Source organism: Sturnira hondurensis, unplaced genomic scaffold (assembly GCF_014824575.4).
Source record: "Sturnira hondurensis isolate 20B ecotype Veracruz unplaced genomic scaffold, ASM1482457v3 Scaffold0021143, whole genome shotgun sequence".
Lineage (NCBI taxonomy): Eukaryota > Metazoa > Chordata > Mammalia > Chiroptera > Phyllostomidae > Sturnira > Sturnira hondurensis.
The window spans coordinates 8,134,102-8,155,173 of NW_028093774.1; the positions used below are offsets into that span (position 1 = coordinate 8,134,102).

The 21,072-nt window shown below is 57.6% G+C and overlaps 1 protein-coding gene across 2 annotated transcripts in view; it reads left to right on the forward strand.

The window, feature by feature from the left end:
* The window catches only part of CCDC88C (coiled-coil and HOOK domain protein 88C), a 109,328-nt gene that overhangs the window by 48,567 nt on the left and 39,689 nt on the right, over positions 1-21,072 (forward strand). The window contains exons 1-9 of one of the 2 annotated variants that reach the window (XM_037031127.1): positions 1,184-1,265; positions 7,511-7,569; positions 8,549-8,632; positions 10,899-11,039; positions 11,486-11,670; positions 12,310-12,391; positions 12,702-12,860; positions 19,321-19,467; positions 20,116-20,260. In XM_037031127.1, coding sequence (XP_036887022.1) covers positions 1,199-1,265; positions 7,511-7,569; positions 8,549-8,632; positions 10,899-11,039; positions 11,486-11,670; positions 12,310-12,391; positions 12,702-12,860; positions 19,321-19,467; positions 20,116-20,260 — 1,069 coding nt within the window. In that variant the 5' untranslated portion in view covers positions 1,184-1,198. Of the gene's footprint in view, positions 1-1,183; positions 1,266-7,510; positions 7,570-8,548; positions 8,633-10,898; positions 11,040-11,485; positions 11,671-12,309; positions 12,392-12,701; positions 12,861-19,320; positions 19,468-20,115; positions 20,261-21,072 lie in introns of those variants that run through there. The other variant, XM_037031126.1, reaches the window with a different exon arrangement.

Genomic DNA, 21,072 nt, shown 5'->3' on the forward strand with positions numbered 1-21,072 from the left:
AGGGAGGGGAGGAAGACAGCCTCCAGAACTGCGTCTGTTCCAGGGTGAGACGTGGTGTGTGTGTGCTGTATCTACAGTGCCGTGCAGGTAATTAATGATTCCTGCCTGGGCAGGCCAGGAGGACTTCCTGGAGGGGGTGGTATATGACAAGGCATCGAAGAACAGAGCAGCGGAGGGAAGGAGGAGCTCGGAGGAGTGAAAAGTGCTGGGAGTCCCTGGGGAAGCGGCCGGCGGAGGGCACAGGCAGACAGGCAGGCTTCTGTCACCGCTGAAGTTCAGGCTTCAAGGGCTGGAGGGACGCGGAACTGCTGGCACTCCTCGGGGTTTAATATTTAAGCCTCTCAGTGTTTCCTTGCTCTCCTGTCAAGGGTGTGCTTGGAGTGCTTTTCGGGGCCCATGGAAACCTTCTGCCACAGCCCATGCCAGGCAGCGCTGCCTTCTGGGGACTGAACGAGGAACCTAGAGGGCCCATGTGACCAGTGGCTTGTTACCCTCCCCTGTGGCAACCGAGGAAGACGGCTCAGAATCTGACTCATTAGCAACAGTCTTCTTCTAAAAAGCTCAAGGGCTGTCTTCCTCCTCCTGTCGTGGGCCTGGGGCTCTGCCCTGCCCAGTGTCCTGCTGGCCGAGTGCCCTGCTGGGTCCCACCCAGGTCTCCCAGTGGCAGCTGACGGGCCATTCTTGTGTTCAAATATTTTCCCAGCCTTTTTTTTTTTCTCACTTCTCCATAACTCTCTAATCTTAACTCTCTCATGTACATATTTTTTGTTTTTTCATTTCTGAAAACCTAAGTCCTCTTTGCAGAGGAAAAAGTGAGAAAGACCAGTCTGCAGACAGTGGTTCCCAGTCACACTTCCTCTGTGGTCCTGGGGGGGCAGGTTCAGAAAGGGGTTGAAACGCCGCCTCGGGGGCCGTGTCCGGTGGCTGCTGCTGGGGTCCTGCCCGTCTCAAAAGTGAGTTTCCTAGCCCATCTGGGACATGGGGCGCTGCTGGACACGTGAGCTGCAGGCCAGCGCCCTGCTTTTCAAGGAGCATGAAAAGCTTGGTTGACACCAAGCCCGGGCAAGTGTGACAACTCGGCCAAAGGCCGGCCTGTGAGCGGCCAGTGAGATCTGCCTGGATACCAGCCTGTGTTTAGTAAACGTCTTAGCGATGGCCTGTACACACAGAGGGGACGCGCCCGTGGCTGCCATGCACCATGGCTTCTAGCAGGACTCGTCTCTGCGGCCGTCCGAGGAGGAGGGACGAGATGCTGTGTGTCAAAGGTCGCTGTGCTCCCTGATAATTTTGGGGCATCAAGCTTTCTGCTGGGGGCAGTGGGAGGGACACTCTCTCAGACCCTCTGCCACCACCCCACCTGTAGCCGGTGCAGATGCCGGGTCACTCTGTGAATTCTTGTGGTTGGTTCTCCTTGTCTGATCTCCAGCCAGTTGGTGCTCACAACTGGGTTAGATCTCAGCATCTGTGGCCTGGGCAGGCCGGCGGGGCGTGGAGGGAGTCACTTCTGGTGGTGACGTTGTCCGAGGGGTGGCCGTGGTCACTTTTGATTGTTCTTTGTGACCTGGGAGGGCGGCCTTCTGCCATCTGGACACAGATGGCTCGATGCCCATGCGTGGCGGTGGGGGCAGAAGTCCACGTTTGGAAAACAGTTGTTGAATGACTAATTTAACGGGTGGCGGAGTGCCTGATTACGTCCGTGCCTGTCGGGGGGCTACGCGTGCTGACCTCTTGGTGTAAGAAATCTTGGCGAGGGTTTCCCAGGGGTTGCTGTCCAGGTTGAGGTGGCGGGTGCGGGTGCCTGCCTCTGACTCCATGGACCAGGGCGGGGTTGGTGAAGGGTCCCCATGTGCCCACCCATGCGGAAGTCACTGCCCACACGTTCCTTGGCAGTGCCCACAGAACCCATGGTGACCTTGACTGGTAAAATGATAAACCGCTGCTCTGGCCATAAGCTGAGTTCTGGGAGGGTCTGTAGAGCTGTGCCCTCTGCACACGTGGGTGAGTCTGGGGATGTCCCCTCATGCTGAGGAGAGTGTTCCCTGGGTCGCGTGCAGTGCGGCACTGGTCTCCAGCCAGTGAGACAGCCCCACACTCATCCTCACAAAGTGACTGGTGTTTAAATGCAAGACCAGGGAAAGCATTGCAAGCAGGTGACCCTAGCACGTAAGTCAGAGGTGAACAGGATGTCAAATTATTAAGAAAAAACTGCACGTGCACATAGTAGGTTCTCACTTGACATTGTCATTTAATGTGACTTAAAGCAGCACCACAGAAACAAAACCAATTTAACCATAGGCTGAGGTGAGCAAGAATTAAGTTTCTACTTAAGTTTCTACTTAATGTGTATCATCACCATTGTGACAAAATGACATTGAATGAAGTGACATTGGAGGACCTGCAACACCATCCCCATCCCCAGAAGAAAGAAAACAAACTGTTCTCTTTGTCCTTGCTCTGGAAGTCGGTGCAAACAGTTCACGCCTTCAGCCAGCAGACGCTGGTTAGATACCTGCACTGGGGTCCTGGGGGCAGCAGCTGGACAAGGTGGAGCCTGCACTGGCAGGAAGCGTAAATAAGTAATGACAGTGTCAGGAGGAAGGGGCAGTGGACAGTTAGGGAGGAGCAGGTGGTGGCGGACCTGGGGCCAAACCTGGTTGTGTACCTCGGCCTGTGTGGGCACCCCGTCCTTGTTTGTGCGTGGGAGACTCAGTCAAACACAAACATGTTCTGCTTCAGCACAGCAAAGGTCTGCAGGAGCGAAGGACATGTGGGGAGGGCAGAAGTAACTCCTGAATTGGGTTGGTCCCTCCAGGTGGGAGGCTTTGTACACCCTCAGACTCACTGTTGACTTACAGATCTCAGGCCTCTGGTTGTGGGGAGCTGAGTTAGCAAAACTGGGGATCCGTGTCACTGCCTCCCCCTGACCCCTGTGTCTGCAGGTAAACCACTGTGCCTCCCAACTCCAGCATGGTGGAGTGTGTGCCGTTGGGGGCAGAGTGTGTGCTGTGGAGCTCCCTTTTGGAAAGGGCCTTTTGCTTTCCTTTGCCTGAATCCCTGCCGTCCAACCTACGTGTCATTGTAGGACAAGAAGCGTGAACACTTAAATGGCTGCATCTTGGAGAATCAAGGAGGACACTCCAAAAGCAGCCTGGGGGTCACGCACCTGGGGGTCAGGCATGGAAGACGGGTGTTGTTTCCCGTGAGTGGCAGAGGCTGCAGGGGGCTGTGTTCAGAAGGATTCGGAGGCCTCCCCGGGCTCAGTGAGAAACTGTTGTGAGTGGCTGGTCATGTCTGTCGTGCACTCAGATTCGAAGGCCAGGGACCTTTCCAGCCCTGACCCCGTCCAGCCTGTACATTTTAGAGGCTGGTGCAGTTTGATTGTCCAGCTGTGTTTCTACGTCCATGTCCATCCCCCTCCTGGTGCCTGTGATACCAGGTCGTTCCCCTTCAGTTTGGGGAGCCGATGGCTGCAACCTCTATCGCTTTATGAGCAGCGTAGATCAGCATCTGTGGATTCCGTTCCTGCTGAGAAAGGCTGCTGTGAGTTTCTCCGTGACAAGACTCCGGCAGCAGGTGGTAAAGGAAGTGAGATTTTTCTTAGAGTCAACCAGACAGTGTGGGATTCCTCCCGGGGCTGTGAGGTTGTGGGGAGATGTGGAGGGTGCCTGGCGTTTCCTGACTTGCCCCGCCCACTGTGACCCATTCAGCACAGAAATGCACACTGCTTCATACCGTCTCCCGTTTTCCACTCTGAAAACCAATTCTGGTAAGCTTAACCACAGAGCATTTGTTTGTTTGTTTTTAAAGATTTTATTTATTTATCTTTAGAGGGGAGGGGAAGGGAAGGAGAGAGGGAGAGAAATATCAATGTGTGGTTGCCTCTCGTGTGTCCCCTGCTGGGAACTGGCCTGCAACCCAGGCATGTGCCCTGACTGGGAATCTAACTGCGATTGTGTGGTTCGCAGGCCCGCGCCCAGTCCACTGAGCTACATCAGCCAGGGCCAGAGCATTTGTAATTTGTTCGCCACCGTGTGCACTTGCCTCTGGGCCTTTGTACGTGCTGACCCCTGTGCCTGGGGTGCTCTTGCTTGCTCACCTACCTCCTGAATCTCTCCTCTTCATCCCGGGGACTCAGCTCAGAGGTCATTTCTTTTAAGAAGCCCTGCCTAATGCAGAGTAGATGTCCTTCTTCCGGGTTCCCGTCGCATTTTTTAAGCGTTTTGTAACTGCTGGTTTTCTTGGTTTGAGCTCAGAAGACTGTGCTGATGTCGGCGGTGCTCTCGGCACCGAACACGTGGGCGCTTGGGCAGGGTGTCGTCTGGAGGGTTGTTTCTCCTTTGCCAGCCTAACCGAGTCACAGCCAACCTCGCTGGCAGGGACCCGGCCCAGAGCCTTCTGTATGTTTTGAAACTATTCAAAACCCACAATCTGGTGAATTTGTGAAAATAGCCATTCTTCTTCTTACTGCTGAAATTCTGAGAGAAGTTGGCCATCAGCCTCGCATGAGAAATGAGGGAACTCATGCTTCTCTCTCTTTTTAAAAATAAAAATAAGTTTCATAGAAATCTGTGCAGGGGTGAAAACCGCGGAATGCGTTTGTTAGGAGCCAATGTTTTCCTTCCCTCTCCCTGGTGACAGCCAGCAGGGGGTCGCTGCCTTGAACGGGGCAGTAGGGGCAGTAGGGAGTCTCCTCGTACCCTGTTGATGGCTCAGAAGTTTGTTTGAAATAATTTGTTTTGGTGAAGATTTTTTGAAATTAGTTCTCTGCCTTTGAAACCTTTTTTCCCCGTCATTACCAAACTTCGCACACGGGAATTCCATGCTTTCCCAACAGTGCTGCGGGGCGGATGCAGTCCTCCTTGATGCCCGATGGGTGGGACGGATGAACGAGTGGCTCATTGGTTGCCATGCGTCACATGTGCGTCACTGTGGGTGCTGGGGGAGCAGAGCCCTTTGCTCCCGCACCGAGCAACCTCGGACTGTGCTTGAGCTCGTGTGTGTCTGCGTGCTCAGGGTTTCTGGTCCCCTCCTTGCTGATGCTCCTGCTGCTCGCAGTGGGCCTGCCTGCACTGGTCTCCCCTTGCACTGTGTCTTCATCTGCTGTGGCTGCAGGGGTGGGTCCTCAGAGCCGTGTAAATCATTTGGAAGTATGGTGTATTTAGATCCTTCGGGGCTTTTGCCGTGAACAAGGTGCATGAAGACTTTCTGTATGGGCTCTGCCTTCTGTTCCGGCTGATCCAAGCCCTGCCAACACTCTCCCTCCTGTGTGTCAGCTCCTGGCCAGTTACAGAACCAGGTACCCAGCCCGTGAAGGTGAATCGCTGTAGTAGGAGCCGGCGATGGCTAGGAGGGGTCTGCACCTGTAATATCCACCCAAGGCCCGGGGGGTGGGGGTGTGGATAGGTAAGGACAGTCACGTGCGCTGGGGCCAGGGAAAGATGTAGGTGAAACTGATGAGAGGCTTTTAATGTTCACAGGGGCATCCCTTTTCCTTTTTATCAAAACCAAAGTGGCTGAGCATCCACTCAGTGATAATAGAGAAGTGGGTCAGTGTGGTGAGGATACTCATTCCTGACTACGGACTGGAGCATCCTGAGCCAAATAAAAGGTCTCAGGTGAAAAATAATTCATAGAAACCTTTGAGGATGTTTCCATTTCCAACACTGAGGAAGCTCCACACTCACCAGCAGGGAGAAGGGCTTCGCTGTGATTCGACCCATCAGCAGCCCCAACCTTATTAACCTCATTCCTACAAGTGGTGCCTGAATGGTCCTCGGGGGCCTGTGGTCTGGCCCCCCCTCCTCCCCCCACCTCTGGGCAGGGAGACCGCAGGGAAGGTACAGTCTAGTCCGTGGTTGTGCAGCCCCCAGTTCTGAGTCTCAGCCACAATATCATCATCCCAGGAAGGGATGGGTTCAGCTGTTCCTCTCAGTTGAGAGGTATTAGGACAACTGCACACACACCTTACCCCCAGGGACTTGAGGGAACCACAGCACTACTTCTTGGGGCATGAGTTTGCTTCTTTCATCCCAGGGGTCATTGGTGACACTCTGAGCCATTTCTGCACAGTGTGAGTGGGTGCTGGTAAATCTTTCTAGAAAACAGTGCTGTTTCTGGCGTGTTCCTTCTCCCCCAGATAGAACAGGCTATAGTGAGAAAGGCAGAAAACCACAGAATTTTCCCCCTGGAAATCACTCTGCACTTCACCCAGGCCAGCAGCCTCCTCCATGTCAGAGATGTGGAAACCGAGGCCTGCGGACAGGACACAGCTTGCTGGGGTCACACTGCTCCTGGTGACCAAGCCAGGTCTAGAGCCCCAGTATTCTAACCCTTTGTTTAAGTGGTTGGGACTCTCAAACGCATGAAGACACACTTGCCCTCAGTGTGATCAGAGAGATGGTGTGAAAGCAGGAGAGACTGGCTGGCAAGGCGGAGAAGGGGCCGTGAGACCGGAGAAGGGAGTGGGCCCGGGTCCACAGAAGCAGGGCCTCTCGGACACTGGTCGCGAGGGAAATGGTCAGGCCTTTCTGCCGGACCATTTGACAGTAGGAGAAGAAGCTTAAAAGATGAGTTTTTCTGTCCTGGCTGGTGTAGCTCGGTGAATTGAGTGCAGGCCTGTGAACCAGAGGATCAAGGTTTGATTCCCAGTCAGGGCATGTGCCTGGGTTGCAGGCCGGTTCCCAGCGGGGGACGCATGGGAGGCAACCATACATTGGTGTTTCTCTCCCTCTCTCCTTCCCTTTCCCTCTAAAGATAAATAAATAAAAATCTTGTTAAAAAAAGATGAGTTTTTCCTCAAGAAGGAAAGAAGGATGCATGTGAAGAACTAGCCACTAAGATGTTGTTTAGCATCATTTAGATTAAAACGTCAAAAAGTTGAGTCTCTGGAAGAGATCGGTTGGGTAAGTTGATGGCCTTTGTACCAAGTAAGCCTGAGACCATCCCCGTCAAAAGTGACGCGTGTGTTTTCTGGGGTTTGCTGTGGAAGACGCCAGCCAAACGGTGAGACCGAGAGACGAGGTCGGGGGGCAGGGGGGGGGGCGGACAGCTGCGCAGCAGCCAATGACGCGCAGCTGGGTGACCAGTGTGCCGGCTTGCCATCTGACATTCCGAGTGGCGAAAAGGTGACGTTCCTGCAGCCTCGTTAGAGTCGACTCAGCGTTTCCTGCGAAGAGGACTCTGCCGCGGGCTGTGCTTCCCACACGCACTAGATGTTGCAGTTCACTGGTTGTTACAGGAGGTATTTATGGCACAGGTGAATAGAAAGGACCACAAGTAATTATGTTCAGATTTCTTATTGGGTTTAGATAAGATACAGACCCGTGCGTGGAAAACACGCAGCATGTGTACATCTAAGTGCCTAAGTGGAAATCACTGGGTAGAGAGGTGCAGTTTCTTTTTTTTTTTTTTAAGCTCATCTGATGTTTTTCCCTGACAGCAGACTGGTGTGTCGCTGATGAGATTTTATAAGCAGATGGGACTAATTAAGTATGTTGCTCTTCTGATTTAGGGAAGAGTATGGAGGAGATTAAGAAGGTGCTGCTGCTGGTGCTGGGCTGTGCGGTCCAGGTAGGGCTTGGGCAGGGGGGCGGGCAGGGGGTGGTCTGCTCTTAGCTGTCTTGTGTGTGGATTTGTGGGCATAAAACTCCCCCTCGGTGAGGCGGAGGTGAAGCTGCCTTCAGCCCAACATGACATGTCGCTGGGTCCCTGAGAGAAGGGACCGCCCATCTGGTGACAGCCGTTTCTAGTACCGGGGCACCTTTGGCAGCAAGCAGGTGAGGGTTTCTCAGGCCAAGTGGCCCCTAGCAAATTGTCCCCATTATAGGGGCACCTAGAGCAAAGCTCAGCAAACTGCTTGCAGCCTGTGGGCCGAATCTGACTCAGCCCATGTTTTTCCTAACTAAAGGTTCATGGGGGCGGGGCCTCACTCACTTCTTTACATACTTTCTCTGGCTGCTGTCACACCGCAGTGGCAGAGCTGAGGACAAATGGCCCACAGAGTCTCAGATTTTTTTGACCTTCCGGCCCTTCACAGGTGAGTTTGCCACCCCTGGGCCCAGTTCAGGTCCCTTGATGTTTAACACACACATTTCTGTGTGCTACCCTGCCTAATGGGCTTTTTTAAAACAGGCAATCCAGCCCTGGCTGGCATGGCTCAGTAGATTGAGTGCTGGCCTGAGAACCAAAGGGTCGCTAGTTAGATTCCCAGTCAGGGCGTATGCCTGGGTTGCGGGCCAGGTCCCCCAGTAGGGGGTGTGCGAGAGGCAACCGCACATTGATGTTTCTTTCCCTCCCTTTCTCCCTCCTTTGTAAAATAAATTAAAAAGATCTTAAAAAAAATAAAAACAGGTACCCAGGTGGTTCTGATGTAGGAGGCCTGAACAGTTTCTAGAGAAACAGCCTGAGGACAAGGGAGAACAAATTCTTGGATGTAAAGGCTGCAGCCAGGGGCTGGGTGGGTGGTTCTTTTGGAAACTGTTTCTCTGCCTGTGGTGGCCCCAGGTTGCCCCACTGGCAAATGCTTCCTAACACACGTTATCCTCCGCAGTGTGAGAGGAAAGAGGAGTTCATTGAGAGAATCAAACAGCTGGACATTGAGACCCAAGCCGGGATCGTGGCCCACATCCAGGAGGTAGGTGTGTGGTGGCTTGTGGGGGCTTAGCCGGGGACCCTCCCGTGGCAACCAGGCCGCAGGCTCCCTTCCCCCGTGAAAAGTTGAAACACTACATCACTCACTAGTGACTTTACTGATTTTGGGCGTCAGACACCCAGACCAGTCGAATCAGTTTGGAAAGGTAGCCATCCGCACGCTAAAGTAAAATGGGGATAAAAATAAAAAGAATGTGAAAAAAGGCCTCGTTCAAGTTTGGTGCCTCCTCTTCTTGCCTAATAAGGACTCCGGCTATTTTTAAGTGCTGTCAAGGGGTTTGGGCCCAGGGTTTGATTTACAGGCCCTGAAAATGGATCCTGGCAAATGTCACCCTGCGTCAGATGGTTGATCTTTCCGGAGAAAGATTCTCCGTTTCTGTCAGCAACGGGCCCGAGAAACAAGCTGCCCCCACTGGGGAAGCAGGAAACCACCAAGTCCCAGGAAGGCCCCCCCTGCAGACTCAGCCCCGGGGTGCAGCCAGGAGGGCTGTGGCCGGCCCCTCTGCTGCTCCGCAGACCTGGGCAGGGGTGGTAGCATCAGAGAAATGGTTTCCCTGGCAACTGGGCCTGTGGGGGCAAGCACCTACCTGACATCCTCCCCGCTCCCCAAAAGGAAGCCTCAGGTGTTGTCATTATCTAGGAGGTAACGGGGTCAGTCTTCAACCTGATTGGACAGGCGAGATAGAGGCATGAAAAAGCCGTGGGTAGGAGCACATAGGAGCAGGTGTGTGCCTGGTAGGGGCCCCTGAACACAGAGCTTTGGGCCAGTGCTGGGACAGGCTGGGCTGATGGGTTCCCCAGGCTCCAGGCCCCCTGGGGCACTGAGTCAGCGTCACAGCAGGAGCTGGATGTGGCCATGGCAGCGGAGGGGCCTGGGGTGCCCAGGTCAGGGGGAGGCCAGTATCGTCACAAATACACTTAGCTATTGTGACAGTGAGTGGTCACCTGTTAGCCTAAGAACCATTCTGCCTTTTAATTTTCCATGCGTGTCCTGTGTTTTGAAAAATATATGTATCTGGCGTTAGGTCCCTTGCTACTGACTGTCTTTCCTGCTCAGCCAGCAGGACATTTGAAATAAAAACGGGCTGGAGTGCAGCCCAGAGAGTCCTGGGTGAGTATCAGATTCAGTGGCTGGCAGTGGGGACCGGGCCTCAGAGTGAGTTGGGCGCTTCTCACACATTCTGGTGCCCAGGCCCACCAAGTCCCACCAGGGAGAAGCGACAGGGACCTTCAGTTAAAAGCAGCGTGTGTGCCTGGTGTCTGGCTGGGGTTGCACATCCCCGAGTCCCCTTTATGGACACCAAAGGCCTTCCCCAAGCGTTGGTGTGGAGTAGGCCTGGCACCCAAACTGCAGGTCCCGGTCCACGCCTGTCAGGTGCCCAGCACCTGGGGCTGAGGTTGCTCCTGGTTCCCCGAGACCAGCCAAACCCCAGCATCTCGTTTGTGTGGTGGGGAGAGGTGAGGCAGTGTGTGTCATTTGCAACACTGAAAGGCCATTTTTCGTTGGTGGTGGTCTTTGCGGGGGCGTTGGTTAAAGTTATTCTCTACCTCCATTTACTCTGGAAAATTCAAGAGCTTTTTTTTTTTTGGTGTCCACACTGAGTGAGTTTCTGTTTGTTTTCCCTTTTTGAGACCTGTGGGCATTGATACTCATCCTCCCAAACCCGTGGGAGCCTGAGGCAGATCTGCCCCCTCTGGTTGGTTGGGGTGTGGGGGACAGAGGCAGGTTGAGAAGGTGAGGTCGGCAGAGTCAGTGGAGAGGCTGTGCGCCTCCACCCCACACCCTCTCTCCACCCCAAGGAAAGGGAATTCAGGGGGTCCTGGGTGGCGAAGGATACTGGCTCACCTGAAAATCACTTTAGATTATGAAATATTTCCCCCAAAGAGCGTAAGATTGTTACACGCCCAACGTTCTGACATGAGAGTTTTAATAATATTTTGCCATGCTCACGTTAGATTCTGAGAGACGAGGCCCCATTCCTCTCCTCCCGGCTGAGAGGCCTCCCTCCTGGGTGTGGTCTGGGGACTGTCTCGGGAGCCACGACAGCGTGGGGATGCTTTCCAGGGTCGAAAGTGGCCAGCCCTCTCTGGACCAGTGCTGAAAGCAGAAGTGGTTTGTGTCTCAGTGCAGAGCTCAGCTGCGCTTGCTGCCAGGCCCCCCCCCCGTGGCTCGGCTGTGGGAGGGGTGCTCTCGGGCCCCCCGGCTGCCCCTGCCCGGCCTCTGCAGCGCTGCCCCTGTGTGCCCTCAGGTGACCCACAACCAGGAGAACGTGTTCGACCTGCAGTGGCTGGAGGTCCCAGACGTGGCCCCCGAGGAGCTGGAGGCCCTGTCCAGGAGCATGGTGTTGCACCTCCGGAGGCTCATAGACGAGCGAGACGAGCGCACGGAGGTGTGTCTGGGGCGGCCGGCCGCCTGGGGGACAGGTCGGGGCACTCGGGCCTGGGGCCCAGTCACGGGCCGCCCTGCTCTGCTCTGCTCTCCTGACCGTTCTCCTGAAGCCTGCACACCCCCAGCCCTCCTGGTCCAGCTTCAGGGTTAGGGGGACACGGATACTTGCACAGCGAACAGTCACCTCCCAGACACCTGTGTGAGGTTGGGAGTCGAGCTTGGGGACCCTGCTCCATTCTCACGCTCCTTGCTGTCTCGCTAAGTACATCATCGCCTTTTAATAACACACCGCCTTTCTCCTGCCTCCCTCCTGGTTTTTCAGTCATGGTTGACATCTTGTTCTCTACTTTCTATACGTCTTTTGGTCATTTCTCACCACGTTCTAGTGTGGGCACTGTGCTGGGCACAGGGCTGTGCTGGTGAGCCCCGCTCTCTGCCCCGCTGCAGCTGATCGTGGACCTCACTCAGGAGCGGGACTACCTGCAGGCCCAGCAGCCGCCCAGCCCCCTCAAGTGCCCCAGCGCCGAGTCCACGCCCAGCCCGACCAGCAGCCTCTCCAGCGAGGACAGACAGCACCTGGCCGTGGAGCTGGCCGACACCAAGGCCAGGCTGCGCCGTGTCAGGCAGGAGCTGTGAGTCCTGCGGTGACCCTCTGTTTTTCCTGCTCTCACGCCACCTGTCCCAGCATGTTCCCAGTCCCCGAGGGTTACTGCCGTGCGGGGCAGGCAGCCAGCAGGACAGCTCTGCCTTGGGGCCCGGGGTCGTCTGGGCTCTGCTCTGCACTTGGCCCCTGTGGGATGCGGCCCTGCCCAGGAGGGGCTCCGGGGATTGTCGGGGCTCCTGTCAGCCCAGACGTCACAGACGGTGCAGGAGCAGCCTGCTGTTCCCCCTCGGGCTCGGTGTGGGGCTCAAAGGACCACACGCTGCAGTGTGTTTTCTTGGCTGGAGGGAGGACGTGTCTCACCCCATCAGATGGGCCTGTCCGGTCACCTCGGGAGCTGCCCGCTACCACCTCTCGCCAGAGGGCCTCGCTGCCTGCCTGGCCGTGGAGCAGGACGTAGCGGCTCCTGGGCCGCCTTACCTGTCCCGCACCCTCAGAGGGGGTGTAGTTTGAGAGCAGGCCTTGAAAATGTAAAGAGGACACATAGACTCCCCTCCTCACCCCCAGAAGCCGCATCCCCTCTCCATTCCCCACCACAGTCTCCCAAGGTGGTGGGCTCTCCAGATGCTTCTGGGGGAGCCCTCACCATGCGCCCTCTGAACGGCCCCAGGGAGGAGAAGACAGAGCAGCTCGTGGACACCAGGCACGAGGTGGACCAGCTGGTGCTGGAGCTGCAGAGAGTCAAGCAGGAGGTGAGCAGGAGTCCTTTCGGTTGTGTGTGCAGGGGTAGGGGTGGGGCGCCCCAGTGACCCAGGCCTGGGGTTCAGGAACACAGCCGCAGGACCTCCCAGCAGAAGCCTTTGTTTCCTTCCTGCTCACAGCAGTGCCCTCGAGAGCCAGTTGTCCTGAGAGCTGCTGTGGGGAGGGGCGGTGACATGTTTTAGTGTCAGCGTGTGGAGCCCCCACGAGGTGGCCTTCTCCTGGGGCTGCAGGGCCTGGGACCTCTCTTCCCCAGCCCAGGGGTGCCCTGAGCTAGGTCCCCTGCCTTTGCCCACCTCCCAGAACACCCAGCTGGCGGCCGACGCCCGGTCTGCCCGTGCCTACCGCGATGAGCTGGACTCGCTGAGGGAGAAGGCCGACCGCGTGGAGAGGCTGGAGCTGGAGCTGGGCCGCTGCCGGGAGAAGCTGCACGACGCCGACTTCTACAAGGCCCGCATGGAGGTGCGCGCAGCCGCGGGGCTCACGGCACGTCCCGTCCTGGGGGGTGGGGGCCGCGGGGCTCCTGAGCCTGTCTGCACCACCCCAGGGGCCCCCCTAATGTAGGGGAAGGAGTAAGGTTGGGAATATGGTTGAAGGGCCATCATTCCTTTCAGGGTTTTTCTCTCTCCCACAAGATTTAGCCACAGCAGTGACCTTCTACTCACAAATCTTTTTTTCAAAAACGTTCTGCAATTTCTGCGGGTAAATCTTGCCAGGCTTGTTTCTTCCACTTTCATGAGGTTTTTTGGGGGAAGGAAGTAAGATACCTGGTATTTGGGCAAGTCCGTCCTAAACCCTCAGCGGTGGGGGCTCTGCTGACACCGAGGTTGTGGTCCATGCAGGGAAGGGTGTCTGGGCTGAGGGGGGCGGAGATCAAGAGCCAGGCGGGGTCACTGATGCCCAGACCACTCACTCAGAATGCCTGCCTTCGGCTGCAGGTTCCAGACCCTCTGTTCCAAGGGTTTGGGAACTTTGTCCCTGTTGCTGGCACCGGGGTTTGTAGGCAGTTTCAGTACCGCATGGTCCTGTTGGATGGTAGGAAATCATCCTCATCGCCAGCCAGGGGGCTTTAGCGGGGCCTGAACATGGGTCTGGGGAGCACACGTTGCCCCTCACCCTGCAGGCATGCTGGCAGGCAGGTGTGCGGGGCCAGGCTCTTGTGCCCCAACACCTCGACAGGTTCTGCTTGCTGCACGCGGGCCCAGGGGACATGGGCCCTCTGGGCCAGGCTGAGGTGGGTGGGGAGGGTCGTGGTCCAGGCTTGTTTGTTGTTCCAGCCTGTTCAGGGCGTGTCTGTTCCCCCAGGAGTGTTAGGGACAGGCTGGCCCCACCCCCTTCGGAGGAGCCTCCTGGGTGCTGTGCAAAAAAGCAGCCAGGCCCAGCAGGTGGGGGTGGGAGGAGGGGGAGGCCAGCCCCAGATCTTGGCTTTGTCCTGGAAATGGTCCACTGGCCCTGCTGGCGATGAAAGGCATAAATCTCCAGCACAGACAGGTTCTGGGACACGGGCTTTTCTTCGCTGACCGGAGATGCGGCAGTTGGGAGAGTCAGGGACAGTCAAGCACAGGCTTCCCCAGATTGCTGTGTCAGCAGCCCCTCCTGCTCTCTGTGGAGACAGTGTGCATCCCCACCTCTCACCCTGACCCTGTCCCCTGGACGGGGTGGGCCTCAGGGATCGGTCTCTGTCTCTGCTCATTCCTGGCCTCGTCCAAGCACCCCCCCCGCCCCCCCGCAGTCATGCAGGCAGGGTGACTTAATGTCTGCGTGGTAGGTGCCAAGCCCTGCACTGGGGGTGGGACTCTACTGCAAAACAAGGCTCCCTCCTGGCATTTGGGAAGCTTCTGGACGTTTGGAGGGTTTTGCACTGGGAACCCCTTTTCCACGTTCTCAAGATTCGCGCCTCTGAGTAACAGCACTCTTTTTCATATTGGATCAATAATTTTCATGGTGACGTTACCATGAAATTAGTAATGCCCTAAGCTTAAGTTTTGCATTAGCTTTATGAAATACCAGAGAACCGGCATGGTCCGTGGAGTCCAGGCCCTGATGGGGGATGAGTCACACAACGTTGGGGCCCAGGGCTCAGAGGAGGACACTGCTTGGGCACACGTCCTCCGACTGCAGCAGTGATGACAGCCCTGCAGACTGTCCACCGCCCTGCCATCAGCCCCGCCTGCCAGGTGTGGGGGGTGTGCACTACAAACCCCCAAGAGCAAGGGCAGGGGCTCCTTGGACGGCATGCCTGGGGCCTGGCACACGGGAGGCACTTGGTAGTCAGCACGCAAGTCCAGTGAAAAGCCCGCTCTCTACAAGGACGAGACTTGCAGCCAGGGGAGAAGGACGGGGAACACGAGGTTTTGTCTCCTTTGTGGTGGTAGCCGTGGTGGGTGTGATGGGGGAGTGGAGAGGGGAGCACGATCACCATGTTCCTGCCAGTTCATGGCCCTGGGCGCCCACCGTGCGGGGAGACCCCTCTAGGTACAGGGGAGCAACTGACGGCCTGGGTGCTGTCCCCGAGATCCTGTCCCGTGTCACCATGGAGCAGCACATAAAAGGGAGAGAATGTTAGTGCCACGTGGGAGAGAAAGATAAAGGACCCGGGGGTGGGGGGCGGCGTTCAGGGCGAGGGCAAGGCTAATTTGCTTAGAAAAATATGGAACACAAATTTCCTTATTTTGTTTTTAAACTTCTGGCAGCTCCGGTGTGGCTCCTGGTCTAGTTTACGTGAGGGTTAAAACAACAACAAGAGGAGAGAGGCCAGGGCGTCCCTGGGCACGGTGGGAAGTGGGGGTGCAGCAGCTGGCCCTCACTTCCCTCTGCAAACAGCCGTCCTGCCGCTCTGCTGCCAGGGTGTCGGGTGAGGGACAAAGGCAGAAAGAGATGGCCGGGGAGGTGCCTCTTGCCCTGTGTTTCATCACTGGCTGAAACTCCCGACAGCGAAGGGCAGGTGTGTGGGTGCTGTGCACGTCCTGAGCAGGGGGCCAGGCAGCCTTGTCTCTGCCGCCCTGAGCGGCACGCAGCTCCCTAGGCAGCGCTAGAGAGAGTCCGTAGTCAGTCCCTCTCCCCCAACCCTGCCACGCTGTCTCCAGGCCGCAGTCACCGTCCGCCCACCCAGCACCCAATCCAGAGTGGTTAACCTCGATTCTTTCTTCCCTTCTCCCCACTGCACCCTCTGGGGTCCCAGGTGCTCCCGTGCCCTGGGGCCCCTCCCCCTGCCCCCCGGTGTGTTCCCATCCAGAGTCAGGTCTGAAGAGTGAGTGTGGCCATAGCACTGGCTTATCGTCATTTGCCTTTGTTGCTCCGGCGCCTGCACAGGAGTCATCGCGTTATTCCAGAGGGACCCCCGCAAATCCCTGGACTGGCCATTCTGCCTCTGTCTCTTGTTCGTGTCCGTCTGTCCTGCTGCCAGAGCAGCCTTTCTGAACTCCTCAGGCACCTCTCCATGGCTCAGGACCAAACCCACCCTTCAGCCCTGGCTGGCTCTCCCTGTCTCTGGTACCCTCGGAGCTCTGCTCTGGCTTAGCCGAGCCCCTGTCGGGCTCCCCGGTGCCCAGCACAGGGCCAGAGGAGGGGCGGGTGGGCCAAGCCGTGCCGGCTGCGTCCCCCAGCCTCCCGGCTCACACTTCTGTTCACCCCTCACCTCCAGGCAGAGGCCACCATGTGACGTTATCACAACACGTCTTCCTGTCTGTCTCCCACCCACGCTGGGAGCTCCTTGAAGACAGGCTTGTGTTTTCCTGACCTTGAGCCTGAGTCCTTGGTGCCAAACGGCACGGTCAGTCCAGGGCGAAATCCGGCCCACTGTCGGTGCTGCGCCCACCCACTCACACCCTGTCTACACCTGCATAGTTGGGCAGTTGTCACAGACCTAGGGCCCCAAAAGCCCAAAGCATGTTTTCTTGGGTCCCCTACACACCCGTGGTCTGGCCCACGCAGGTGCTTGGCAAGGGCTCAGACACGGGTGGTGGTAACCGTGGCGGAGCTCGTCCACACGCGGGGGCTGTCTGTGCTACGCTCTAAGGGAGGGGGCACCATCGCACCCGAGCCTCCGGGTGGCCCAATGCAGCTTAGCGGCCACCCTGCCTCTGGTTCTCAGGTGTCAAACCTGCGGGTTAATAATTTGCTCAGTGTCACTGGTGCTGAGGAGGGGGACCTTGCATTGAAACACCTCTGCTGGCCTCCAGGACCTTGGCCTTGCTGAGGAGGAAGGAGAAATTGGGTGGGGTCATGGAGACAGAGGCAGTGCGGGGAGAGGTGAACTGGGGGCACTGGCGGAGCGAGGGGGCTGAGGGGCCTTCACTCCCGGCCAGGCTTCTCTGAAGTTCCACCGACCGGTGAGCATGTGGGGTGCAGGGAGTGTTAGCCTCCATCGTGTGAGCGGGGGCTCTGCTGTTCTGAGTCAGACAACCCAGAGCCTCCCTCTGAGGGCACTGCTGAGCTGGCTTCTGGTCGCCCTGGGCACAGTGAGAAGGACCCGGTTGTCCCTTTGACCCCCACCGCCATGTTTGGAGCTGGTTGGGGTCAGGATGCCCCACCCCCAGCAACAAGTGTCTGCCTGTTGTTTGGTGGAAGCACTGCACCGGACGGGCTCACAGGTACCCAGCGTGATGGCAGCAGGTGACCAGCCTGCTCCCTGGGCCTCGGGCACGGAGCGAAGTGCGTTCCACGCACGTTGTCACGCCAGCTCCCCACACCTGCCTGCAGCAGGAAGGGGTGCCACGGTCGAGGGACCTGCACTGGCCTCTGGTCCCATAGCTAGTGGTGCCCGGGGCAGGCCTGGGAGTGGCAGCCGTCAGCCTGTGTCCCCGTATCTGCTCCCCGTCACTAGGGTGTCTCTTAGGGACCAGACATTAGGCCTGGCCTGTGCTTCCTAAACATGGCCTCTCAGCTGTTCCCTGGGCTGGGTCAAGCGTTTAAATAGCCTCCCGGTTCAGTTAGGGTCAAGGTCCTCGGGAGGCTGGCTGGCTGCGGGCAGCAGCCGGAGGGTGTCCCCGCCCTCCCCCAGGCCGAGCCCTTTGCCAGCTTTAGGGGCCTGGCCTCTCACTTCTAAGGAGCCAGGACATGCAGAGCAAGTTCAGATGAATTTGTGTTGCCTTTACATGGTGGAAGTTGATACATCCAGAAAATTGAGACACGTGTGAATAGTGGCCTTAACTCATTTTGCTTCATGTTCTGTTCCACTCTGGACACTTGCTCCTCCCTGCCTGTGCCCAGGTCCTCGGGGGCCCGCCGCCCCTGCCACCTGTGATCCCCTCACAGCATGACTCAGTGTTACTGGACACCTCCGGGAGGCCCAGGAGAACAAATCCGAAATAGTCCTGCCCTGCAGAGTTCACAGCCTCAGGGGTGGAGGGGGGTGGTCCTGGCCAGCTCGGTGTTACCCCAGAGTGTGCCTGGGGCACTCTGGGAGCCTAGTGCCCACCACAGCAGGGTAGACAGAGTGGAGCTGCACACACTTCTCAGAGGGGCAACTCCAGCTGGGCTGTGAAGCTGGAGTAGGAGTTGGTTGTGGGCTGAAGAGGCAAACTGCACTGAGGGAGGTCAGGGCCTGCGATGACGGTGGTTCTGGGGAGTACCGGTGGGTGGACCAGCAGGAGCACATGGGGAGAATGGTGGGGGGCAGTGGCCAAAGACGGGGAGCTGGGCCTTCCCCCCGCCTGAAATGCCTCTGTTCTCCAGCTCATGTCATTGACAGTGGTCGGGGCCTCTGACCCCTGCAGCCCTTTTCAGGGTGGGTAGCGGGCGGCAGGGGAGAGAACACAGGTCCGGAGCTCTCCAGCCCAAGTCCAACCCCCAGCTTCTCCCCTCGCTGGTCTTGTCCTTAATTTACCCCAGTCACCATCCTCACATGTTGGAGGGGACGGCCCCCGCCTCCTCGGGGCCCTTGTGAAAAGTGAATGAGGCATGGAGAGCAAGTCCCTGGTGCGGGGCAGGGGATAGGCAGGAAGAGGGCGCTCAGGTGAATCCGGCGTCCCAAAGACCAGGCCCTTCACAGCTGCCAGGCTTCTGTCAGAGCTGGTCCACTGACAATAAGGTGTGCGAGCTCCCCTCTGCCAGGCATCTTGGGTTCTGGCCAGTGAAGGGAAATGAGCAGCACATGGCAGATCTGTGAAGGCGTTTGGGGAGACTCCGTCCCCCAAGACACTGAGTGCTGAGGGGAAGGTCCTGCAAGGAGGGCACGGAGCTGAGGTGTAGGGGCCAAACCCCTCCCCAGGGGCGCTGGGCACCTGGGACAGGATGGGAGTCCAGCGGCCGCCTCGCCCAGGAGGGGCCTGCCGGGGACCAGCCGCCACACTCCACACCCAGCACGTGCCTGACACACAGTGGGCCCACAGTGCCTGTTGGTTGGTCGTGTGTCACAGGCTCCTCATCTGGAGGAAGCTGCCGAGACGGTGGTTTGTCCGAGAGCACGTGTATCAGACGTTCAGACGGGAACAGCTCATGAACTAAGGCTCGTCCGAATGGCCGTTTTTTCCCAGGACCCGGGCCAGCGGGGCAAGCATTGGGTCGAGAGGCCTGGCTCAGCCCTCAAACCCGGGGCAGACTCAGTGCCCCGCCCCTTCCCAGTGACGGAAACGGGGCTCAGCAGAGTCCCTTACCTGTCAGCAGGTACATTTGTCCAGCCAGACAAGGTAACAAAACTGTCACGCCGTGGCTGGCACCAACGAGACACTAAGGAAGTATTTCTTTCCAGAACTTAAATAGTTTCTTGGTTTGGAGGCATTTTTTTTTCCCATAGAGAAAGTCCATCTGGCCTGGCTGAGAAAGGGGCAAGGGTAAAACTCGGAGACAGGCCTTGCCAGGGCGGCAGTTTCGTCCGGGGCGGTTGGCAGTTTTGGTCCCCATGCCTGGGAGAGCCCCGCCGTCCTGACCCAGGCGGGTGCCTCCTGATGGGACGGCTCTCGTGTGTGTTTCTGCCGACCAGGAGTTGAGGGAAGACAACATCGTGCTCATTGAGACCAAGTGCATGCTGGAGGAGCAGCTGACGGCCGCCCGGGCTCGGGGCGACAAAGTGCACGAGCTGGAGAAGGAGAATCTGCAGCTGAAGTCGAAGCTTCATGACCTGGAACTGGTATCACACGCTGCTGTCGCCACAGGCAACACAGAGTGGGGCAGATTTGGGGCTGTGCCATGCCTTTCACTGACCTTCAGCCACTGGCTTGGTGCTGCACGGGCGTGGTGACCTGCTGACCTCAGAGGGTCCCTGGGCCGAACTCGGTGCCTCCAGTGGGTGCCACTTACCACCCACAGAGCAGACAGGGCCTGACTGTGGGGTGCTTTCCTGTAAGGATGGAGGGACGTGGTGACGGTTGCACAGAAGGCCTTTGCTAGCATTTATGGTGTCTGGAGAGCTGTGATCTGTGAGTCTCTACAGCCTCCCAGTGGGTGTGCTGGGCCCGCTCAGGGGCTGCAAAGCTGCCCATCCTCACGTCACATGCGTAAAGCCCTGTGCTGGGCATCACTTTGTTCAGATACAACCCAATTAGAGACCTGAGGTCTCTTCATCACCGAAGTCCCTGGGTCAATGTTTTTTTTAGTGGTTGCAACTCTCACCACTGGGCCCTGTGTTGGAGTCTCTTCTGAGCAGCTGTGTTTGGGGAAGTGGGCAGGTGCATGGAAGCCCTTCGTCCTGGGGGAATGAGGGCGGATGCACAGGGGCCAGGGGTTGTCCAGCGGGTGCCCAGGCCACATCCTCACCCCTCCCCTCTTTCTGCACTAGGACCGGGACACAGACAAGAAGCGCATCGAGGAGCTGCTGGAAGAAAACATGGTCCTCGAGATTGCACAGAAGCAGAGCATGAATGAGTCCGCCCACCTGGGCTGGGAGCTGGAGCAGCTGTCCAAGAACGCGGACCTGTCGGACGGTAGGCGGCAGCCCCCGGTGCCTGGGCACGAGCCTGGCCGCGGCTTCTCCCACATCCAGGAAACTGAGCCCTTGGCTCTGAGTCTCAGGAGTCAGGCCATCCTCACCCCAAATAAATAGGATCTCCTTCAGGGGCCATTGGGAACTGGTCTGTTGCCGTTTGCTTGAGGAGAGCAGGAAGGGTCTGTTGGCCTTGGTGTCAGGACGGGACACGCAGATTACATGCTGCCAGGTTTCTCGGTCCCCACGAGGATGGTCCTAGGAGCCTCCAGGTTACAGCACACTGTCACCAGAGGGCATCTCAGACCTGTCCCCAGATGATGGAAAGCTAAAGCTCAGGAGGGCAGGAGAGGTCTCCAGTGGTCACTAATCCCCACTATAAATATCCCCTGGGCGTCATTTCCTCCGCTTATTTGCATAATTGGGTAAAAGAGCTGCAGTCAGTTCTCTGTCGCCCTGGGCAGGGACTCTGAGTGGCTGCTTCTCCTGGGGCCCAGGCTTCTCTTTCTCCCTCTAGTGTTTGAGCCCCCGCCCAGCACCTTCCATGAGTGTCGAGTTGGCCCCGGGACAGCGGGTGGGGCATGGTCAGCAGTGTAGCAGGAAGCCTCGGCGCTTGGCAAACAATAAGCCAGTTCCTGTGTTTAAAAATAGCCCACATGCGCCTGAGAGTGCAAGTGAGTGTGCCCTGAGCACCCCACTGGGTGCAGGGCGGCTCCTGGCTGGTTCGGCAGGGTTGGGGGTTGCCTTTTCATTGCTGGTAAACACTGCTAAGCATAATGGAAAGGCTGTTGAAGCAGCTGGATATTCCTTCCC